Genomic DNA, 21,781 nt, shown 5'->3' with positions numbered 1-21,781 from the left:
GTGTCTGATTGAGCAATGTTCCCAGAAAGTAAAAACACTGTTTGTCATCAGTACGATCAGCAAAAGCAATAGGAATTTGTAATAATAGAAAACAACACGTCAAAAAAGTCGCACCAAATTTTGTAATAACAACCACAGTTTGGATGGATGGGTTTCTGAAAACAGCAACTGTGTCTCCAGAAGCAGCGATGTTGACCAAGCTGCCCTGAGGCATTTCATACCTTCTGTGTTTTACCACTAGGTCTCCATGCCAGAACCTCAAGGTGCCTGCCTGTGTCAGGAGGGCTTCATATTCTGCTTTCCCATCATTCACAGTGAAGTTGTGGGAAAACAGCAAAGTCTCTGAAGAGGGATGACAGGAGAAGGTGTTTTCAGTCAACACAGAAATGACAGTCAATAAATCATCTAACCACATCAGAGCTGACCTTTCACATAGAGCTGTAGCTTCTCTGAAGCGCTCTGATGTGCTTTCAGTGTTGACAATACGTCATCAAGGCTAAAATATAATACAGTTTATGTTTTTGGCACTTTATGTCTTACAATTGATATGAATAAAGACATGAATAAAAACAGAAATAATCTCAACTGAAAATGTTACAACTTTCAAGAAAGCATTGGAAAGGAATAATAAGCTGTGCGCTTTTAGGACGTCTTTTCTCAATCAATACACTTACAAACTTACATTATTCTTAGTTTCAGACTATTTAAAAAATTGTGATCAACTCTGAATATTTAGTTCCTTGTCATTTTTTTAAAAATTACATTTGCAAACAAAACAATAAAACATTCTGAGGCAAACTTTACAACATTTTTACCCAGTTGGAGGCAGAGGTTGCATACAGCCACATTTTCATATTTTTAAGTAAAACACAAGTGTTCTTATATTTTGAGATACTTGTCATTATTCTAAGTCTAATCTGAATTTGCGTCTTGTATCTTTTATTCTAATGTTTGGTCTCTTCGGGTGACGGGCCGCGTTCCGATCCATTTCTTTGACTATTTACTTAACAGTAACTGAATTTATTCGGATAGTTGTAAACCACAGTAGCCTACTTTAAAATGAGAGGAGGCTATTGAGAGAAGTAGAGAAGTACTTGAACCTAAAATAAAATACAAAAACACATAAAATTAGTGACTCATTTGGGGGGAAAAGAAGGTTTTACCGGAGATTCAATGTTACAAAAAATAATAACAGCTAGCTAACAGTATGGTGTTAGCCATTTCTTGTCTCCATGGTTACAACCAACGAAACTTTAAGTAGCCAAAAACGATCATAGAACTTAAATAAAAATATTTACTACGTTCGTAATATATGGATGATTATGTTGTGTCTACTTAAACGTTTTAAATATATTAAAATACAACCAAATCGGCTGGATTAGGTATAGTTTACTGTTAGCCACTATGGTTAGTCACTTATTTTCTCCATGGTTACAGAACGTGTACTTACGTACTTGTTTACGTTTACGTAGAAATCTTGGTGCGCTTGTTTAATCTTTTATGCTAATTGTAAAACGTTTTTAAATAGCCAAAAGAAACCGTCTCCGATTTGTCAGGATTTTATATAACGTTGGGCAACTTCTCCACATTAACTCTACTGTCTAGTAAGTCCATGAATTCAACACTAAACGAACTGAATATGGTGTATTTTACTGTCTGCCTACTGAAGCCGTTTCCCACTGCTTTTCTCCCTGGTTACGGCGTACGTATTCCCACGTAAGAGCTTTTAGCTTACGTAGCTTTGTGAATTGCCATGTGTTTTTGTATTCTTGCTTATTTTAACCCCCACGTTTGTTATTAGAGGTAAGTTAAGTTCTCTATCTGACCACTTTGCGCCTAAACGAAGACCAGAGGCGCCAGCTAAACATTTACTGTAATTTGAAATGTTTATAAATTAGAAAACGGAGCCCCAAAGAGGGAAAACAAGCCTCAGGCGGTTACCATAGTAATGACGCAGTAAAAGAGCAGACGGCACAGTGACCTCCTTAGTGAAGCATTGACAATGACGGTACAAAGAGCTGTTTCTACTTTTATCTGTAGAAAACCTTTGCTGTTTTGGAGGCTAATTTAGATTCTGGACGTGAGTATATGCGAGATCATTTTCAACATCTAAAAACAATTTGAAAACATTAGGTCTGCACGAACTATTGACTTTACAAGCAATCATCCGGTCAGTCTGCTGAAAACTGAGTCCTATTTTTTTTTCTTGCCTATTTTGCAGGTAGTAACTTGAAATTGCTCGATGGAGAAATATGAAAAACTGGCCAAAATTGGCGAGGGCTCCTATGGTGTGGTGTTCAAGTGCAGGCACAGAGAAACGGGCCAGATAGTTGCCATCAAGAAGTTTGTGGAGTCTGAAGAGGATCCCGTCATCAAAAAGATTGCACAGCGAGAAACGCGTATGCTTAAGGTGAGAGGGGTAGTGTCGCCTTAAAGTATCAGGTTTGATGTAAAACACGAAGCCTTAACTTATAGCTTTTGTTTTGTTTTTCACCTGTTGGTTTTACAGCAGCTTAAACATGTGAATTTGGTCAACCTGTTGGAAGTCTTCAGGAGAAAAAGACGGCTGCATTTGGTGTTTGAGTTCTGTGAACAGACGGTCCTCAATGAGCTGGACAAACACCCCCAAGGGTAAGATAAACACACCATCAAAGGCGCTGTCACAATAAATCAATTAATTGCAGGATATATTAAAATGAGCTCACTAATTACCGTTTGCATAATTTATTGTTTCCCTCTTTCTACCAAAAACTGGATGATAAAAGTATTTAATTCGGTGCTATGGTCACAACTGGCTGTTTTTACTTCATGAATAATTTTATTCATTGTTTCTGTTATTTTGTTTATTTATTTTGGATATTTAAAATGTCTTCCAGTTCCAGTGTTAAATGTTCACCAGAATTTTACGTTTATTGATCTTTGACAATGTGTTCTTGCATTGTTATGCCGTTATGGCCATTACCTTACTTGAAAATGGTCTCAAAACAACAATGTTATCGTTTATCGCAATAATGTCTGCAATAATAACAATAACCTCCAGGCAATAATAACCTCCAGCAAAATGTGTTATTGTGACAGCTGTAGTTGCAATAAGATCTGCTAAAGTCCAGGGAAATATGTGTTTACTGGATGCAAAAGTACTTTTTGTTTGAATTTTCTAAAGGAGATTACTAGATTTGCACCAATCCTAATTTTCCTGGCTGATTTGGATTCTTTTGCGTCATTTCATGCTTGCCAAGAAAAGAAAAAAAAAATCCGTCTATGGAAAGGAGGAAAATAAAATAAATTTTTTTTTAAAAAATTGCTGTTTTGATTACACAGAAAATTTTTAATTAATCTCCCATTTGTGCATGAAAGCATTATTTTCTCCCCTCATTCAGATCATTCATCTTAAAACACATACAAAGTACGTTCTTTTGGAAAAAATTTGATTTAAGTCATTTTATTTATCATACAGTAAATCCTAAATTGTAGAGATAATTATTTGTAGAAGTGATGTTAGGATACTTATAATTCAACCATATGGTTTGATTTTCAATGTATCTGTCAAACAGATTGATTGAAGAAGAATAGTAGCAGAAATGAACATTCCTGTAACAAGATTTTAAATACATTTTAAATCAGGTATTTACATAAACTGTATAAGAAGACATTTAATTGTTTTAGATAATTGTCTGGGATTAAATCTGACCAAACATTTCCTTCTGTGGAGCGTCCTTCTGCAGAGAAATCTGTTTTCATGCATCGTCAACAGGGCCGGGTTTCCAAGGTTGAGGGCCCCTGGGCTTAGTGGTGCCCTATCCACTAAAGAAAAGTTGCAAATTACAGCACATCAGTAGGTAGTTCTATGCAGGCCCTGTGGCATGGGTGGGCGTTGGAGGGCATTGCCCACCCAGTCAGCTGTGCCCCCCATGGACTGGAAGCTGTTTTTTTTTCTTTTTACCTCAGAGTGACCAACTTTCTGTTATTTCTATCTCAATTTGATACAATAGGGCCTCCTGTACTTCCCTATCTGTGCCCTCTATCCCCCGCACTTCGTTTTTTAGAACTTACAAGGGCTTAAGTTGTTGTCAACGTGTCATAATGGGTTTTTCTGAGCACTTCAGTATTTCATCCGCCATTGTTCAAAGTAACCAGGACAGGAAAAAAGCTCCAACACGCGTCATTACATCCTTATTGTTTATTTCATACTAATAAACATGTTTATTTTATTTGACAGGTTACATAAAGGTATATTTATGTATTTATGTTAAAATAAAAGCTGAATCCTAAATGTACGCAGTGCTTTGCTGCCAACAGTTTTTCAACTCTAATTAAGTACAGTAACAAAGTACTTTTACTTTTTTACTTTACAACTCCACTCAGAGTTTTTAATCAGAACATCAAGTTATGGATTTTTCTTTGCCCTCAGACAGAAAACCAAACCACAACGACTTGTTGTCTGGGTTATTTTCCCATAAGGCAGTGCAGCAGAAAGTCTAGCTGCTCGTGGAAACAAAGGTGCTGCTGCTGTTTGAGATGGCCTGAGGTTACCTGGCTGTCGTTTTTAATACCTAAAGTATTATATGAGGAAAATATTTAGTTCCTTGTACAGGAGTGAGTCGGTGTTCGTTTGTCTGCAGGGTCCCGGAGGCTCAGCTGAAAAGCATCGTGTGGCAGACTCTGCAAGCTGTGAACTTCTGTCACAAACACAATGTCAGTGGATTTTTTACTTCAATAGAAACATTCTTCTGTAACAGACACACTTTTGTATTTGAAGTATTTTTAATTAGAGCAGGGGTGTCCAAACTTTTTGCCACGAGTCAAAATTGTTCATTGCGGGCCGAGAAAATAAAAATTAAACCAAAATCACACAAATAAAGTCGGCTAATTGTATTGTTGAGCCAAACAGAAAAAGGATTTTGCTGCACTAAAAGAAAGTTGTCCTGGCTCGATTTAACAAATTTATCCTCAGTTATAAGAACAAGATTTTTAAAACACTTTAATAAATTCAACAAAAGCTGATTTGGGTGCAGAAAAGTCGGCTGTTTGGTAAAAGTCTCTGAATCGACGTGGATTAGAAAAAGACAAATAGTTTTTGTTGTACTTAACATTTTCCATTCTAAGAAAATTATATCGGTAATAATTTTACACAAATCAACCATCAACTGGACGGGTCACATTTTCATATACATACATACACATACATATGTAAATATACATATATGGCACTTTTGTGGTAAAGTATTTTAACTGTCTGTAGTTTTCTTTCTTTCTCATATATTTTGTATTTTGTTGTCCATAACACACTGTAACCTTATTTCTCTGTTGTAAACCTACTTTCTATGATAGTTTCTGACGCCTTGCCTCGTTTTTTCATTTATTCATTTATTCTTTCAGTGCATCCACCGTGATGTAAAGCCAGAGAACATCCTCCTCACTAAAAGCGGCGTCATCAAGCTGTGTGACTTTGGCTTCGCCCGCATTCTGAGTAAGGTTATTCAGAGGCCAGCGTGTTTATGTGCAGTTAGTGTTAATGCAGCTCTAATGACTTATTCAGCATGGAACATGGAGCAGGTCTTTGCTGATAGCCTCCTCACTTTCTTGTGTCTGAATGACTCCTTTGCACAAAAGGAGCATTCAGTCAGTCGGTGTGTGTGTGTGTGTGTGTGTGTGTGTGTGTCTCCTGCTTCAGGTTTCAGGGTAACGTTATCATACATCCACATGTCAACATGCCGTGTAATCCTTTCCTCCACGTTAGTTAGTGCTCAGTATCTTGAGTAAATGTTTATAGGAACGGCCAGAATTGTTCAGGAAGTACTGGCGGGCCGAGACAATAAAAATTAACGTAAAATCACACAAATAAAGTTGTAATTTTATTGTTATTGATGGAATTAATTTTTCATTAAAAATCAATGTGTTGAATTTGATTTAAAAAAGTTATTAAATGTTAACATTGTTGCCTGTCAGTTGTATTAAATACTGATAATAAGCAGAAAATGTTATTTTTTAACATTAAACTTCGACATATTTATACAGATTTGAGTAGTAACTAATTACATTTAATCAATCATTTTATAATTTAACAATCAGTTGCTCAGTACTTGAGTAAACTTTTTACCAAGTACTTTTTTATTCTTTCTTGAGTAATTTCTTGGACAGCTAAAATATGTAGTGATACTCTGACTTTCGTACAGAAGTATCTGTGGTTGCTCTTGAAGGAATGTTCAACTCACAACTTCTCTCAAAAATCAAAAATCATTGCTTATTGGCTTTATGTTACAATTTTTCTCTGTTATTTACTGCACTTTTGTCATATTATCTTCTCCTTCGTAGCAAATCAACTTATTGTCCTGAGAACCTGCCGTAGCTCCGTCTTCGGCTGAATGAGTCTGAAACTGAAGTGAAACTTACGGAGCTTGTCGAGGGTCTATATTGGAAAACAGATCCGCATAAAGTGCATTTTACGTCCAACATCAGACTGTTTACCGTTCTGGTACGGCTGCCATCTTGTATCAACTTGCTCCGGTTAAGAAAGACCAGTGGCGCCCTCTGCTGGTCGGCGGCCAAACTGCAACACTAAAATAATGTCTAATTTGACATTATTAGCTAATCAATTGGAGCTCATTTTAATCTACTAAACCATCAATTAATTCTTGATTAATTGCTTGAGTGTTTTTTATCTGTCTCTGTTTACACAGCAGGACCAGAGGATGACTACACAGACTACGTGGCGACCCGCTGGTACCGGGCCCCGGAGCTGCTGGTTGGGGACACTCAGTATGGACCCCCTGTGGATGTTTGGGCTGTTGGATGCGTCTTTGCAGAGCTTCTAAGCGGGAATCCTCTCTGGCCCGGGAAGTCTGATGTGGACCAGCTGTATCTCATCCGAAAAACTCTCGGTACTCAGAACAACGCTTTGAAAAATAGATTCCCTTCACAGAGTTGTGAATATACAATGCCTTTCTGAAGTATTCACACCCTTTAAACTTTTATTACTACAAACTTAAATGCATTTTGTTAGCACTAAGGCTGAAACGATTAATCAGATTAATTGTGATTAATCAATTATTGAAATGATTGTCAAATAATTTAGTAAGACTGAAAAAAAGACCATTTACTGAAACAACACTTTCCTTTAAAAAGTATTTACACCTTTGAACTTTTGTTTACCATGAATTTAAATATATTTATTAGCATCAAGGCTGAAATGATTGATCAGATTAATCGTGATTAATTGATTATTGAAGTAATCGTCAACTAAGTTAGTAAGACTCAAAAAAGGCTAATTGCTAAAAGAATGGCACTCTCTTTTCTGAAGTATTCACACCCTTTAAACTTTTATTTCCCCAAACTTAGATGTATTTTATTAGCATCAGGGCTGATTAATCTGATTAATCCAAATAATTGTGATTAATCAATTATTGAAATAATTGGCAGCTAACCTAAGACTCAGAAAAAGGCTAATTGCTGAAAGAACAACACTCTCGTAGCAGTAATTGAGCAAAATGTACATAGAAATTTATCCAAATATTAATCAGAATATAATAATCAGTTATATAAGGGTTGAGATTTTCACATGTTGATGTTAGAAGTATTTATTTTGCTACAAATGATCAAGGATTCACTAAACAAAAGCCGTTACTACATATTAAATGTTTATTTTTTTTATTTAAAAAAGAAATTGAATTAATTGTCTGTATGCGTCTTTTAATGTATTTCTAATATTGTATTAATCGAAGGCTTAAATTAAAAAAATCTGCATATTGTCCTAATTTTTATATCTGATTAATCGATTAATGGTCAGAATAATTGATTGATTAATTGATTGAGCCTTGCTGCAATGTAAAACTGTTTCAAATTAAAAGAAGACTGTTGGGAAAATATGTTTCATCTCTGTGCAACCTGTCTTATTTGTTTTTTTAACTTGTTGGAAAGAAATTAACTCCAAAAATGGTTTTCTAATCACATTTCGTCCTCCAGGTGACTTGATCCCTCACCACCAACAGATTTTCCGTTCCAATGTTTTCTTTTCTGGAGTCAGTATTCCTGAACCCGACACAACGGTAAACAGACGCGCTGAACCAAAAGATTACCATGTTTGGTCAAAATATTCATTCACTTTTCTTGTTTTGTCCCAGGAACCGTTGGAAAGGCGATTCTATGGCGCGCCTCTCCAAGCTCTCATGGTCATGAAGGTAAGAAACATATATTAACAACATAATCGGATCAATAATCCCTCAAGATCAGAATTGCTAAAACATTTTCAGATTATCTCAGATTACTTTAAATTCAGCTTTCTGCAGAAAATTATTTTAATCTGCATCATTTTGTGATCAATTTAGACCAACGTTTAAATGTTTCTACATGCGCCCAGGTGTAAAATTACCAAAATAAAATTTAACTTACTGAAACTATACATTTTATTCATATTAATAATTTACTCACTTTTTATTTAGATATTATTGACAGGAAACTTATTTTCAGCAGCTCTTTCAAGACAAAATTGCATCCTTAGAAGATATCAATCAATCAATCGATCGATCGAGTTTATTTAACTTTACATCATAAAAACATAAAAACATCATATAGTAAACAGCTGTAAAAACATTACATTTTGTTAGGCGGGGTGTGGTGACCGTACGCCATCATGCGGTTTAAATTTCATATATTTTATTGAAAAGTGGTTACATCGGTTTTGACGAAGGCGGTATTTAAAGGGACAGTGTTATGTATTTTCCTGGCACATAGTGCTATTTTTTAGCATAGTCAAGTAACTATGTTAGCTTCAGTTGTCATGAAAATTATGCTTATATCAAACATCATATTAATGAAATTAGACTTTGTGATTTAATGCCTTGAAATTGGGCCTGTGTCTCTTTAAGGGTGCATTCACCAAGCCCTGTTTAGTCCTCCTTATATGAACTCTGGGTAAATACAACCAAAACCTAGCCTAGCCTAGCGCTAGCTCGAGAAATGTGTCATGATGTTTTACCAAAACAACGAAGAAATCCTGCAACTGCTAAAATGTGACACCACTCCATTTTTGTTTACATGTTGTTGCACTCATGTCTTGTTCGGAGGTTTTCATGTCGTTTCCTTCAGTAGTTCTTGGTGCAGCGCCCCCACAGGCGAGAAGGTGGACAGGTTTTCATTTAGCTTGGATCTAGGCCTGTCACGATAGCAAATTTTGCTGAGCGATTAATTGTCTCAAAAAATCATTGCGATAAACGATAATATTGTCTGAAGACCTTTTTACACTGATTTAATGGAAATGACGTAATAATGATGTGATTTCCTGCCAAAGATAGATACACTTTATTTTCAAAAGAATATTTAACACTGGAGCTGATAAACAAAATAAACAAAACAACCAAAAACAAAATGGATTGTCAGTCTCCATTAACAAAAAACGTACTTGATAAAAACTAAACAACATAAAGCCAAAGTGGAAATAAATACTGCATTCAACCAAAAGACTGCAGATTATGAAGTCTGTATATTATGTTGCCCTTCAGTAATAATTAGATTTAAATAGAGAAGATGGGCACATCGACTACCTGATGCAATAGTTCACACTACATGATTTTTGCTCCTATTTTTCCCCTAACAACAATCTTAAAACGTTGGTCTTTCTAAGGTTGTGTGGTTTGTTACGGTAGATCGTAGCCGCTCCGATCTAAATCAGGGGTTTTTCCCGACTGGGATCTTTAATGCAGCCTGTTGAATGTGACAGGTAGCCAATCAGAAAGCGCGGATTCTCCTCCATGTTTTCTGAGGGGAAATTACAGAGGGAAATCCCAAACAGCTGACACTGCGCAACCCGAGGTCCAGCCTACGTGGAAACAACATTAATGTTTATTCAACATGCAAAGAATATAGAAATGACAAGAGGAGGAGTTGGAGCTAAATTGCTACTGCAGTTGATAAACCCGGTAACTTTTCAGCTGTTCTTCGTTAATGTAACTTAAATAGGTTCTAATGATTTTCATTCAGTCAGGACTTTACGCTGACACTAGCCACATGCATTGCAGGTAGATTGTAGTAAAACATTGATTAATGCCTGGTTTTAAAATTAGTTCACTGGACTTGTAGCCATTATTTTGTGCCCATTGTTGGACACCACACGGCAGGACCGAACCCGATCGAACCGGTATACCTAGGATTTCTGTCGGCTAATGTGTGATCTGTCAGGTTTTGAAAATGGGCCGACAATCGGCCGACAGATCTAAGATCGTGTTGTGTGCGCTGGGCTTTGCACTGAGGAAATGAGGAAGGGAGGAGTCAGTGGAGAGCACCGGAGTTGAGCCTTTTTTCATTCGGTGTCATCAACAGAAAGAGAAAAAGGACGGAAGAGACGATAAAGCCGATAATTGAAATGATGTCGATAGTTTTAATTTATCGTACGATTAATCGATTTATCGTTTATCGCGACAGGCCTACTTGGATCATTTTATACAATGCAGTGTGAAAGAGAACCACAGCAGGTGAAAATGCAACAAATGTTGCAACTTTGGTCCTGAATCCAACGAAAACACAGAGAATCTCTCAGGTTTTTGTCCTCTAAAAACCTGAGGCTTGATTTGGACTGAAGGCCTGGCACTCGAGTTTAATGAGCCGTCTTTGTTTCATGTAATCAGGTGAAAGTAAGCAGAGCTCAACTAGGACAGGAGAGCACAGATTCTCCTGTAAAAACGCTGTGTTTAATTTATCAAAGACGGCTGCAAACTGTCAGATTTTGAATGTTTGCTCTTATGCTTTAGTGTCCAAACCTTTGGCCAAAATCGTCGAATCAAAAGGATTCGCAGGCCAAAGAAAAACAAAACCTAAAATCAGGCAAATAAAGTAGCTGATTTTTAAAAAAAATGGATATTTATTCTAGTTCCAAACATTGGATGGGACTTTTTACCTAAAGACTCAGAAACTGAGATTCATCTCAGAAATCTTCTAGAAAAAGTGTTGGAAATGTTAAACTTTTGAAACTCTGAAATTTCCAAATTTATTGTAGAAAATTTATGAGTTTTATTGTGGAAATTTACTACTACTATTTTTTTTATTTGACTTTAGTTTTACTATCTGCAATGGCTAAAATATGCCTTTGTAAATTTTGCACGTTTGCTGTTTTTTTTTGGCTCACTAAATAAATTTATTTTCAATGGTAAAGACCAGGTTTGGGTCACTTTCTTTCAAAATGTTTACTATATTTAATCAAGTCCATTAAATTAAATAAAAGCTGTTTGGGTGCATCATTTTAGTAAAACCTACCTTTTGTTAAATCTTGGTTATAAAAATATAAACATTGTGTGCTGTACACTACATTTTCCATTTTTAAGAAAATTATAAATTAAAAGTCTCCGTATCATTTTCGAATTGCAGTTGAGGGCCACACAAAATCAGCCCACGGGCCGGTTGTGGCCCATGGGCCGCACTTTTGACCCCCCTGCTTTATAGTAACTATTTATCTCTCAGACTGAACTCTTTACTAGCACAACCTCGTTTCTAACGTAACCTTCCCTGAAAGCTGTTCATGCAGTCGGTGTTGAGGCGGATGTTGGGTGTTTTTGCGTCCAGTCCTGCCTGGTGATGGACCCGTCCCTGCGGCTGTCCTGTGAGGAGCTGCTGGAGCTGCCATACTTTCAGGATGAGGGCGGGGCCAACTGGGGCCGTGAAGTGGAGCGCCCTGGGAGAAGACATGACAAAGCGTCCCGGCGCAGACAAGCTGGGGTAAAGACACCTTCATCAGACTTCAGTGGTGGACAAAGTACTCAGCTCGAGTACTTCAGTAAAAGTATTGATACTCATGGTAAAATTAGACTCAACTGCAAGTAAAAGTTGCTCGGTCAAAAGTTTACCCAAGTTAAAGTACTGAAGTACTTACTTTTGAAAATACTCAAGTATTCAAAAGTGTTAATCAGGGCTGAGCGATAAACCAATATTGGCATATTGTGATAGATGTGTAATCAATATCAATAAATAATGCTTCTGAAAGAATTTAAAATAATTTCACTGAACTCAAATCCAGAACCGCACAGCATTCTGGGAGATGCAGGCAGAGGAAACGCTTTAGCCACTCAGCCTTTGACGGCTAACTAAGCTAGGTTGATGGAATCAACTAACTCTCTCACTCTTTGGTTACCTAGCAACTCACTCATTCTTCAGTTACCTAGCAACAACCTGTCCAGTATCTTATGCAGCAGCAGTTTAATGTTTTGCCACCTCATAGCTGCTGAAGACAACAACAACGTGGAGTAAAATCTGGATTAAACGGGAAAGATAACTCCACCAGTTTGCCAGTTTTTCAAATATTTAAAGCAAAAAAACTCATCAATAATTTTTGATATGGACTAACAGGAAACTCTTATATCGTGATATGTGTTTCAGCCAGATAGTCCAGCCCAAGTACAAATTATATTTTCTTATATCAGTACTTTGTTGTATTGTTTTCTGAATGCTTTCACTGAATCTTGCTGAAACTACCTGGTGATGTACTGACACAGAGGACGACTGCTAAAAACATCTACACCATCTGTGAAACATTCAGTATAAAAATGTTTTTTTTACTTACTGAAGCCCCGAAAAAGGAAAAAGAGGAGAGACATTTTAGGACCATTGTAGATATAAAAACTGAGTAAATTTCTGCAAAATATCTCAGAGATTTTCAAGAAAGAAACGTGGAAATTTTTTCTCTAATTTGTCAAATTAATCTCTTTTTTTTTTTAGATTTGAGTTTTTTCAACCTTTCAACTCATCAAAACTCAGAATTTTCAAAAGTTTTTTTTTCTCCAAATTTTTTGAGATTAATCCAAAAGTTCTGAGCAATTTTTTTCTGTACAAATTTCCTTAATTGTTCTAGAAAAAGTTTTTTGGGGGGAAATTTACTCCTCCTCCTCTTTTTTTGTAAAATATTCCTAACATGCAGTTGTATTATGCTGAGCCAAAAGGAACCAGAACCGATGAGCTTCCCAGAACTGAAGTGGAGTCAAAAGTTATAAGTTTCCCAAAAAATAAATACTCAAGTGAAGTAAAGATACTCAGGAAATGTACTTAAGTACAGTACTCAAGTAAAAGTGCTGTGTTTCTGCCTACTAGTCACTTTGTCCAGTTAAAATGCACTTTTCTCTGTTTTCTCTCTTTTCGTAGGTCCAGTATTTTCCTCAGTTACCTAACAGTAACGTCTCACCGGCCCCAGATGTCAAGAAACTAGTAAAACATAAATATCACCTGCCCAACATTTAAAATAAAACATCCACAACTTTATCTTCAGCCGTTTATAAACTGATACTCCGTGTTCCTGTTTTCTGCTGCATCCTGGCAGGTTCACGTAAAACATCGTTCTTATTGTTCTGAGTCTTTTACTCTAGAAAAATGTGAGACTTTGTATTGTTAATCAAAAACACATAGAATATGAAGCAGTACAGAATGATGTGAACTACATGTTTAACTTGTTGCTGACCTGTTGAAGTCTTGATTAAGGTTAAATAAAACCTGCCATGGCAGCTGATCCTCTAAGCAAGTTGATGGATTTTTAACAAGCCTTCAGCCGCCGGGACAGCGATCCCCGCCGTCCGACACAGACACAGGGGTCACAGGGGTCACAGCCTGACAGCGTGACGCCCGGCTCCACAGGATCACCTGACCTGAACTTATCATCTTACACATGCAGCTCATCAGTATGCCGCTCTGTGTGACTGCCTGTTAAACTGCACTGCAAAAATAAAAGAAACATTGTTAGAACACTTGAAATAAAACAGAACTAACTTTATAAGTAACTTTTCAGCACTATGTAAGTCAGTAATTTCTTATTTTGATGAAAAGGTTCTAGTAGAACACTGGTAGAATACTCCACTGCACCGTTACCTAGCAACCCCAGCCAAGCCCAACTCGTCACCTAGCAACCAAATTCTAGTTCTATTTTCCAGATTATTTCACTTATAGCATGAGGAAAATGTCTGGAAATAAGCTGCCAATGGAGAACGTTTTCGTCTATATTAAGGAATTATTGACTCAAAACAAGCTCCTATATCCTGCTTGAAAGTTGCTTGTATGATAGTTTTGTCTTATTTCAAGTGTAATAAGATATTTGCACCAGAAACCAGATCAAAAATATTGGTAAGATTTTGTGTTTTTGCAGTGTGCAGGTTTTACTGGGAACAGATGTTTTGGGGACATAGATGTTATCTGATTTCATGTTTTAATTGTTGGAATTCTGCAGGAATAAGTAATATCACACTGCACTGCAAAAACAACATCTTACCAAGTATTATTTGTCTAGTTTCTGGTGCAAATATTTGACAGTACACTTGAAATAAGACAAAACCAACTTACAAGTACTTTAATTCCTTAATATTGTTGAGAAAGTAGCAGTTTCACTAGCAGATTGTTTAAATTATAACCAAACATTGTCCCATGTTATAAGTGAAATGATCTTTAAGGAATTATTGACTTAAAACAAGCTCCTACAGTATGTCGTACTGAAAACTGGCTTATAATTTGGTTTTGCTTTATTTGAAGTGTAATAAGATATTTGCACTAGAAACCAGATCAAAAATATTGGTAAGATTTTGTGTTTTTGCAGTGTTCATCATAGACTTTGGTCCTGTCTAGAAACATAATGAGACCAGAGAGTAAAATCTATATGTAAACTCTACGTTGGGCTGCTGTTGCCACTGAATACGTCTCATATCGACTTGTTCCCTGTATTTTCCTGCGATTCTATAATTGTTGTTATTTATGTATGCTGTTTGTTGCTATGGTTTCTCGGTTTTGGTTTTTCTCTTTCAACAGACTTCTTGTGTTCGCTCTTTTCTGTCTCCATTACAATTGAAATAAAACCGAAGCAATTTCTAATTTTTCTAAGTTTTACGTACCTATAAATCATAGTGAAAGCTGCAATTCTCCACTAGAGAAAGTAAAAATGTTCAAGGTGAAACTTGACAACTTCATCTTGTCAAGTTTAAAAACAACACAGTAGTTCATAGTTAGGTGTTTTTACAACAAGTTATAATACAGTAACAATTTTTTTACTCACAAAACATCCAAACAGATCCCAACATCTTACAGTGGAGTTTTATGCTAAGAAAATAAAAAGAAATTACAAGGATAAAGTTAAAATATTATGACTTTATTCACATCATTTTATTTTTTATTAGTATGGCCCTAATACTTTAGAGAACCACACTCCATACCACTAGGTGGCGGTAATGCTTATCTGACATTTTTGCCAACCACCGATAAAATCAAAAAGAATCGTGATTTTTTTTTTTTTTTTAAACAAAGTTTTACTCTCATTTTGATGGAAACAGGTTTTCCTGTTTCATCTTGGCGTCGCGATGATTTTGTGAGAACGAGGCAGGTTGGCAAAGCTGCTGTACTCTGGAATGAGGTTGATGCTGTCGGGACCTTCAGGGCAGGTAAAGGTGAAGTCCTGCAGGAGAGTCACTATGAAGATAAAAAGCTCCATACGAGCCAGAGACTCGCCCACACAGGCTCTTTTCCCTGAGGAAACAGAATATGAGCATTCAGTGATGTTGTGTAATAAACAATGCTAACTGAATGTTTATTACACATTAGGGCAACTAAAGAAAATAAAACATAAAATTACGCGTTCAGTCGTTTATTATATGCTCATTATTTCGACTTTATTGTCATTTTATTACGATTTTTTTTTGCGTATTATTCCGACTTAATTCTCATAATAATACAACTTTATTCTCCGTAAAGTCGAATAAAGTCTCTTATTCGACTTTATTCTCATAAGACTTTAATCTCTAAATATTCTGACTTTATTTTCGGATTATTTCGACTTTATTCTGGCATTAGTACGAGTTTATTATGTTAATATTATGACTTATTATTATGAGTTTATTGGATTATTTTGTAACAAAAAATATTACGATTTTACCCTCTTATTCGACTTTATTCTCGTACAATTTTATTATAATTTTATGAATTTATCGTCATAATTTCCTGACGTCATTCTCGGAAATGTATTTATTTATTTATTTATTCCTGCTATGATCTTAAAGCTCTTGTAGTTTTGAGGTGACGGATTTACCTGCAGAAAAAGGGAGGAATGCTGGGTTTTTCTTAAAGTTGCCGTTCTGGTCCAGAAAGTGCTGCGGGTTGAAGGAATGCGGAGTCGCCCATTGCTTCTCCTCTTTAAGCACAGAGTGCAGCAGCGGCACGACCACAGTGTCCTACGGGGAAACAACGGGACGCAGAGTTACAACCAAGAATCAAAGCAAACCGCTGAACCTTGGCTCACCTTTGGGATGGTGTAACCCCTGAACGAAACGTCCTGCAGAGCGTAGTGAGGGACGCTGAAGGGGACGATGTCCAGAAAACGCTGGATTTCATGGATGACGGCGTCCGAGAACGGCAGGGATTTCCGATCCTCCATGTTGGGGCATCGCTCCCGTCCAATCACAGAGTCAATCTCCTCCTGCATTTTGTCTGGAGAAGAGGAAAGAGTAACTGCCACAGTGTCAAAAACACAGAGATGACCAAGTATTTCCGGTCTAGTTTCTAGTGGAAATGCCTTAATGTACTTGAAATTAGAGAAAACTAACTTGTAAGTAACTTTCAGCAAGATATAGCAGCTTGTTTTTAAGTCCATAATTCCTCAGTATTGATGAAGAAGTTCGAGTTCCACTTTTTTCACCAACAACGGGCACTTTGCCGTTGCCTAGCAACCCAAGCATAACCCGGTCTGTCTCCTAGCAACCAAATTCTAGTTCCACTGCCAGATTATTTCACTTATAACATGGAAAAAAATAATCTGCCAGTAGTATTTTTTTTTAATCAATATTAAGGAATTGTTCACTTTAAACAAGCTCCTAATATTTCTGTAATAAAATGATAATATTTTGATTATAGAGTCAAAACAATCAATAATAAAGTCATGATATTTAGTCAGTAACGTCTCTGTTTACCCTGAATGTTTCTGTGCTTGATCAGCACACTGAGAGCGTGTCTGATGGTGGAGCTGGTGGTTTCTGTTCCCGCCAGGAACAAATTCATCACGGTGGCCACCAAGTTGTCGTGGTGGAACTCAGTGGAGGGATTTTCTTTTTCCTGGAGGAAAAAGTAGATCCAGAATGTTATAGTTTGAACCTTGGAGGAACTTAAAAGAAGCTCTGAAGCTCTAAGAAGATGCTTTTAGCAGCAAATGGCTAAAATCCACCAATACTGGGAAGCCCTATGAAAACACTTATAACTGACTAATTTAATAGTTTTCTCAAGATGAATTAATTTCCTGACAGTTTTCTCGAGACAACAAGGTGATTAGTGTGTTAAAACTCATTCCATCCTTAATATTATGACTTTATTTTGAGAATAAAGTCAAGATGGTACAAGAATAAAGTAATAATTCTACAAAAATAAAGTCATAAAAGAATAAAGTCGAAACAATAAAGTAAAAATTTAGGACAAAGTTATAAAAATTGTGTCAATATTTCGAGAATAAAATAATACTTTGAGAATAGTTGTATGACTATAAAGTCGTAGTAGCTTGAGAATAAATTAATAATATTATGAGCATAAAGTCGTTTGAGAATAAAGTCAAAATATTTTCAGAATAAAAGTCTATAGTTTGAAAATAAACTAGTAATATTACAAGAATAAAGTCGAGATAATATGATAACAGTGGTAATATTTCTAAAGTCAGGTTTAATACACAAAGACGTTTGGAAGGAAATAAACGTCAGAAGTAAATTTTTCTATGTTGCTTTTGGTTTATAGAAACAGGAAATCTTCCCCATCTTCCCGACCTCTTGACCACGGATCAGGAAGCAGTCGATGAAGTCTCTGGGAGAGCTGGGATCCAGTGTGTCTCTGTGCTCTTGGATCTTCGTCTTGACAAAGTCTCGGATCTCCTCCACCTTTGCAAAAACGGCGTGCTGCTTGCCAGGAAGTCGCTCCATGAGCCACGGGAAGATGTTGTACATCTGAGAGAGAAACGCAGCAGATTTCACCCACAACTCATCACAAATGGGAAAGTTTAGCAGAATAAAGTTAGAACTTGATTCTTTATGATGGTATTAGATTATAAAACGAGTGTAGAAGATGATGCTGTTGTTGTGTTTATTGGATTTTGACTTTCAACAACGGGATGCTGATTTTTAATCTCAGAAATCAAGTTTTTTTTCTCTGAATTCAGACATTTAAATCTCATAATTTTAACTTTTCCCTATAATCCCATAACTCTGACTTTTAATCTCAGATTTTTTTATTTCCAAATTCAAACTTTTTTCTCAGATGTCAGATTTTAATCCCAAATTTCTGACCCGTTTCTCATAATTCTGAAGTTTAACACCGCAATTCAGATTATTTTTCTCACAATGCTGACTGCTAACCCCAAAATTCAAACATTTTTTCTGATAATTCAGATTTTACCTCAAAATTCTCAAATTCCTTCAGGATTCTGACATTTAATCCTAGAATTTCAACATTTTTCTCCAAATTCTGGGATTAAATGTCAGAATACAGAGAAAAAGTTTGAGTTCTGAGATCAGAAATCAGCATTCTGAGAAAAAAAAGTGGGAATAATGGGATTAGAGGGGATTAAAGGGATCCGTCTAAATATTTATTCTCAGAATTCTGCCTTTTACTTAAAAATTCTGACTTTTTTCCCCAAGGATGCTGAGTTTTAATGAAAGAATTATGACTTTCCCCTCAAAATTCAGAATTTAATCCCAAAATTCTGAATATTTTTCTTAAAATTCTAACACTTAGTCCAGACTATCAGGAGTTAAATGCCGACTTTATGGAGGCGCCTGCTCTTACCACGCCCTTAGGGCTGCTATTGAACCTGACGATCTTAGTTATGACAGCCAGCAGATTCACAAACTGCTTGTCTTCGTAGCTGAAGCGCTGTCCAAACACCAGGCAGCAGACCACGTTGGACACGGTGCGGCTCAGCAAGATGGTTGGGTCAAAAGATTCACCTGGAGGCGAAATTAAAAACAGTGCCAAACAATTATTTTTTTTTTGCTTAAAATTATTTCCACCATTTCTTTCTGTAACCAGTTTTATCAGAGTTTTTTTTAAGTTGTTTTGTTTTGCAGTGACAGAAAATTTCAGGATTATGGTAATTGGAAAAAGGTCAAATTCTGACAGTTTTTCCTCAGATTTCAGACTTTAATCCCAAACTGTTGACTTTTTTCTCAGAATTCTGACATTTAATCTGAGATTTTAAACTTTCAGTCTCAGAATTTAAATTTTTTCCTCAGAATTCTGGAGTTCAGCCCCACAATTCTGACTTTTTCCTCAAAATAAGACTTAATTTCAGAATTATTACTGTTTTTTTCAGAATTCTGATGTTAAATCCCACAATTACAATATTTTTCTCAGATTTAATGTTGCTGATTGAATTTATGCATTTTTTTCTCAGAATTCTTGAATTTAATCCCACTGTTTTGACGTTTCCTCCAAAATAAGACTTCTAATCTCAGAATTGTGACTTTTTTTCTTTGAATTCTGAGTTTTATTCTGACAATTCTGACATTTTTCTAAGAATAAGGCTTAATTTCAGAAATGTAACTTTATTCTCAGTCATAATTCTGACTGATAACCAATCATTCAGATTTTAAGCCCACAATTTGAAGGTTTTTTTCTCAGAAAAATTTTTTAATTTTAAAATTATCATTTTTTTCTCAGAGCTCTGACTTTTAATCTTTTGATTCTGTTGTTTCATGGGTAGATTATTTCACATATAACAACACATTTTTCCATGTTATAAATCTACCAGTGGAACTAGAACCGGGTTGCTAGGTAACGGTCCTATATCTTGTTAAAAAGTTATTTGTAACTTATTTCTAGTGTACTAAAACACTTGGTAGTGCTTGGAAAGATTTTGTGATTTTGCAGTGTGTCATATGTATTTTTGGTGACATTTCCGTTCCCTTGATCATTTTTTAATTAATGTGATCAATAAAGACCTCTATAGGTGCGGATGCGAGCCCTCATGTGTTTGCTCTCCTCCTGGATCCACTCCTCCATCCCTTTCCTTCCCATCCCAAAGTCTCGTAGAGTCGACAGAGTGAAGCGCCGCAGCTGACGCCAGCGGTCACCGTTACTGATACCAATTCCTGTCAAACAGAAATGTTCAGCTGAAAAGTCGCGCAAAATGCTGCCAGAGTCTTTACGTGCGATTTAAGATGATTTTTGAAGTAGTTACCGTATCCTCTGGTGGCTTTGTGCAGAAACGGCACCGGCGCTCTGCCTGTGAAGTCGTCTGCTTGTTCCACCAAAGCTTCCTTCACCGCCTCGTATCCGACCAGAACAACGACCCGCTGCCAGCCCAGGTAGACGGTCATCACAGAACCGTAGGTTTTACTGAACTGAATAAAAAAAACAACATATGAATTATACATTCTTATTGTGGTTTGACTCTTTTTAGCTGTTAACGTGACCCTTGCACTCCAGCGCTGACTTCTCTGTTACTGGTAACTTCTCCTCTTGAAATTTATTACTTATTATCAGAATGCTTTTTGTATTTTTGATGACATTTTAATCCCACATTTCTGACTTTTTCTCAGAATACTGAAATCTTTGCTTGGAGCTATAACCGTTTATTGTGCTTGTAGCCGGACAACTTGTAAAATTGCAATTTGTTGATTCAAATATTTAAATGAAACTGTTTTTGGTTAAAATAACATTATATGACAAAATAAGTGTGTATTTCACCAGGGTATTAATAAATAAATATGCAACATGATTCAGCAGTTCACTGAAGTCATTCTTGTGTTGTTTACTTGGAAAATAGATTTTAAAAAATGACTCCAAACACAGAGGATGAACTTTGACCGATGCTCGAACTGTTGCAGTTCTTCTTCGTTTTCTTGATTTGTTTCTGCGTTTGGGGAGAAACGATAATGTTGCATTACTGCCAGAAACCTACTGACAAGGTAGAGTTTCTAAAACACTAATTAAAATGTGGACAATTTTATCATCTGAATTTCCCTGTGAAATACTTATAAAATTAAATTAAATGTCATTTCTTTTCCAAATTCCTCCAATATTAATCTCCTTTTTATCCACAAACTAGAATAATATGATCTTTTGTCTCTTTTCCTGCACATTATTGACATTTTCATATTGCTGTTAAGTGCAAAGTGTCCCATTTTTAATCTAATTGTTGCAGTTTGTGCGCTGTTTGTAGAAATAGTTGCGTGGTTTTCGCAATCCATTACGGAAACCCATGGGAATGTCCTAACTGATTATACGACACTAGTTAAACTCCCAACAGAATACATGAACATTTTTATGTTGCAACTGTGGAAAAAAACCCGAATGCTTTTACAAGCCCTGTGCGCGCAGTGCAGAAGATTTTTAATCACAAACTCACCTCCAGGAAGCTTTTAAACGGCGCCGTCTTTTTCATTTGCAGCAGATTTCCTATGAGAGGCAGCGGACTGGGTCCAGGAGGCAAACGGTACTTCTGGGTGTTTTTACCAGAGAAGAACCAGAGGAGAGCCAAGATCAGCACCGACAGGAGAAATGTTGCAGAAACCTCCATGACGCTCTGCAACACCTGCAGCCAAGACTCTGAGCTCTGCCTCCCTGAGGGGCTTTTATAGCAGAGTGGGGTTTTTGTTTTCCACACTGAACCACGTGATTCACCTTTAGCACAGCGCACGTTCACCTGGACAGTCCTGTTCATTTCTAGTCCGAACAAAAACCCATTTTCACTTCAAAACACAAAGTAATGTCTAGTAGTTTTGCTCCAGCAGCTTCAAATATCTGACACTTGAAATAAGATAAAACTGATAAATAACTATTTAAAATAGAAGGAAAAGTACTA

The 21,781-nt window shown here is 36.4% G+C and overlaps 2 protein-coding genes across 9 annotated transcripts in view; one reads left to right on the top strand and one right to left on the bottom strand.

Moving 5' to 3' along the window:
• LOC114161407 (cyclin-dependent kinase-like 1) overlaps window positions 1–14,830 on the top strand; it is a 77,737-nt gene extending 62,907 nt beyond the window's left edge. For 2 of the 8 annotated variants that reach the window (XM_028044665.1, XM_028044663.1), the window contains exons 2-9: window positions 2,222–2,410; window positions 2,510–2,631; window positions 4,623–4,695; window positions 5,380–5,470; window positions 6,681–6,881; window positions 7,963–8,045; window positions 8,121–8,177; window positions 11,551–12,099. In XM_028044665.1, the coding sequence (XP_027900466.1) occupies window positions 2,243–2,410; window positions 2,510–2,631; window positions 4,623–4,695; window positions 5,380–5,470; window positions 6,681–6,881; window positions 7,963–8,045; window positions 8,121–8,177; window positions 11,551–11,808 (1,053 nt within the window). In that variant the 5' untranslated portion in view covers window positions 2,222–2,242 and the 3' untranslated portion in view covers window positions 11,809–12,099. Of the gene's footprint in view, window positions 1–1,456; window positions 1,605–1,694; window positions 2,081–2,221; window positions 2,411–2,509; window positions 2,632–4,622; window positions 4,696–5,379; window positions 5,471–6,680; window positions 6,882–7,962; window positions 8,046–8,120; window positions 8,178–11,550; window positions 12,100–13,119 lie in introns of those variants that run through there. The other 6 variants (XM_028044662.1, XM_028044667.1, XM_028044668.1 and 3 more) reach the window with 6 other exon arrangements.
• Window positions 14,831–15,239: 409 nt separating this feature from the next.
• Window positions 15,240–21,655, bottom strand: LOC114161403 (cytochrome P450 2G1-like). The gene is made up of 9 exons (XM_028044656.1): window positions 21,326–21,655; window positions 20,156–20,318; window positions 19,917–20,066; window positions 18,763–18,923; window positions 17,748–17,924; window positions 16,911–17,052; window positions 16,244–16,431; window positions 16,034–16,175; window positions 15,240–15,474 (listed from the first exon to the last, which is right to left on the bottom strand). The coding sequence occupies exons 1-9, from the start codon at window positions 21,638–21,640 to the stop codon at window positions 15,293–15,295; spliced, it is 1,620 nt and encodes a 539-aa protein (XP_027900457.1). The 5' UTR covers window positions 21,641–21,655; the 3' UTR covers window positions 15,240–15,292.
• Between the last annotated feature and the right edge of the window lie 126 nt (window positions 21,656–21,781).

This window comes from Xiphophorus couchianus, chromosome 18 (assembly GCF_001444195.1).
Source record: "Xiphophorus couchianus chromosome 18, X_couchianus-1.0, whole genome shotgun sequence".
In the NCBI taxonomy this organism is placed as follows: Eukaryota; Metazoa; Chordata; class Actinopteri; order Cyprinodontiformes; family Poeciliidae; genus Xiphophorus; species Xiphophorus couchianus.
The sequence above is the reverse complement of the archived record's forward strand: the minus strand, read 5'-3'. Positions and strand labels throughout refer to the sequence as shown.

Coding starts and splice junctions, on each gene's coding strand:
- LOC114161403 (XM_028044656.1), bottom strand. CDS start 21,640: ATGAACAGGACTGTCCAGGTGAACGTGCGCTGTGCTAAAGGTGAATCA. Junction 17,925..18,762: donor ATAGCAGCCCTAAGGGCGTG/GTAAGAGCAGGC, acceptor TTTCTCTCTCAG/ATGTACAACATCTTCCCGTG. Junction 16,176..16,243: donor GGGGTTACACCATCCCAAAG/GTGAGCCAAGGT, acceptor GTTTCCCCGTAG/GACACTGTGGTCGTGCCGCT.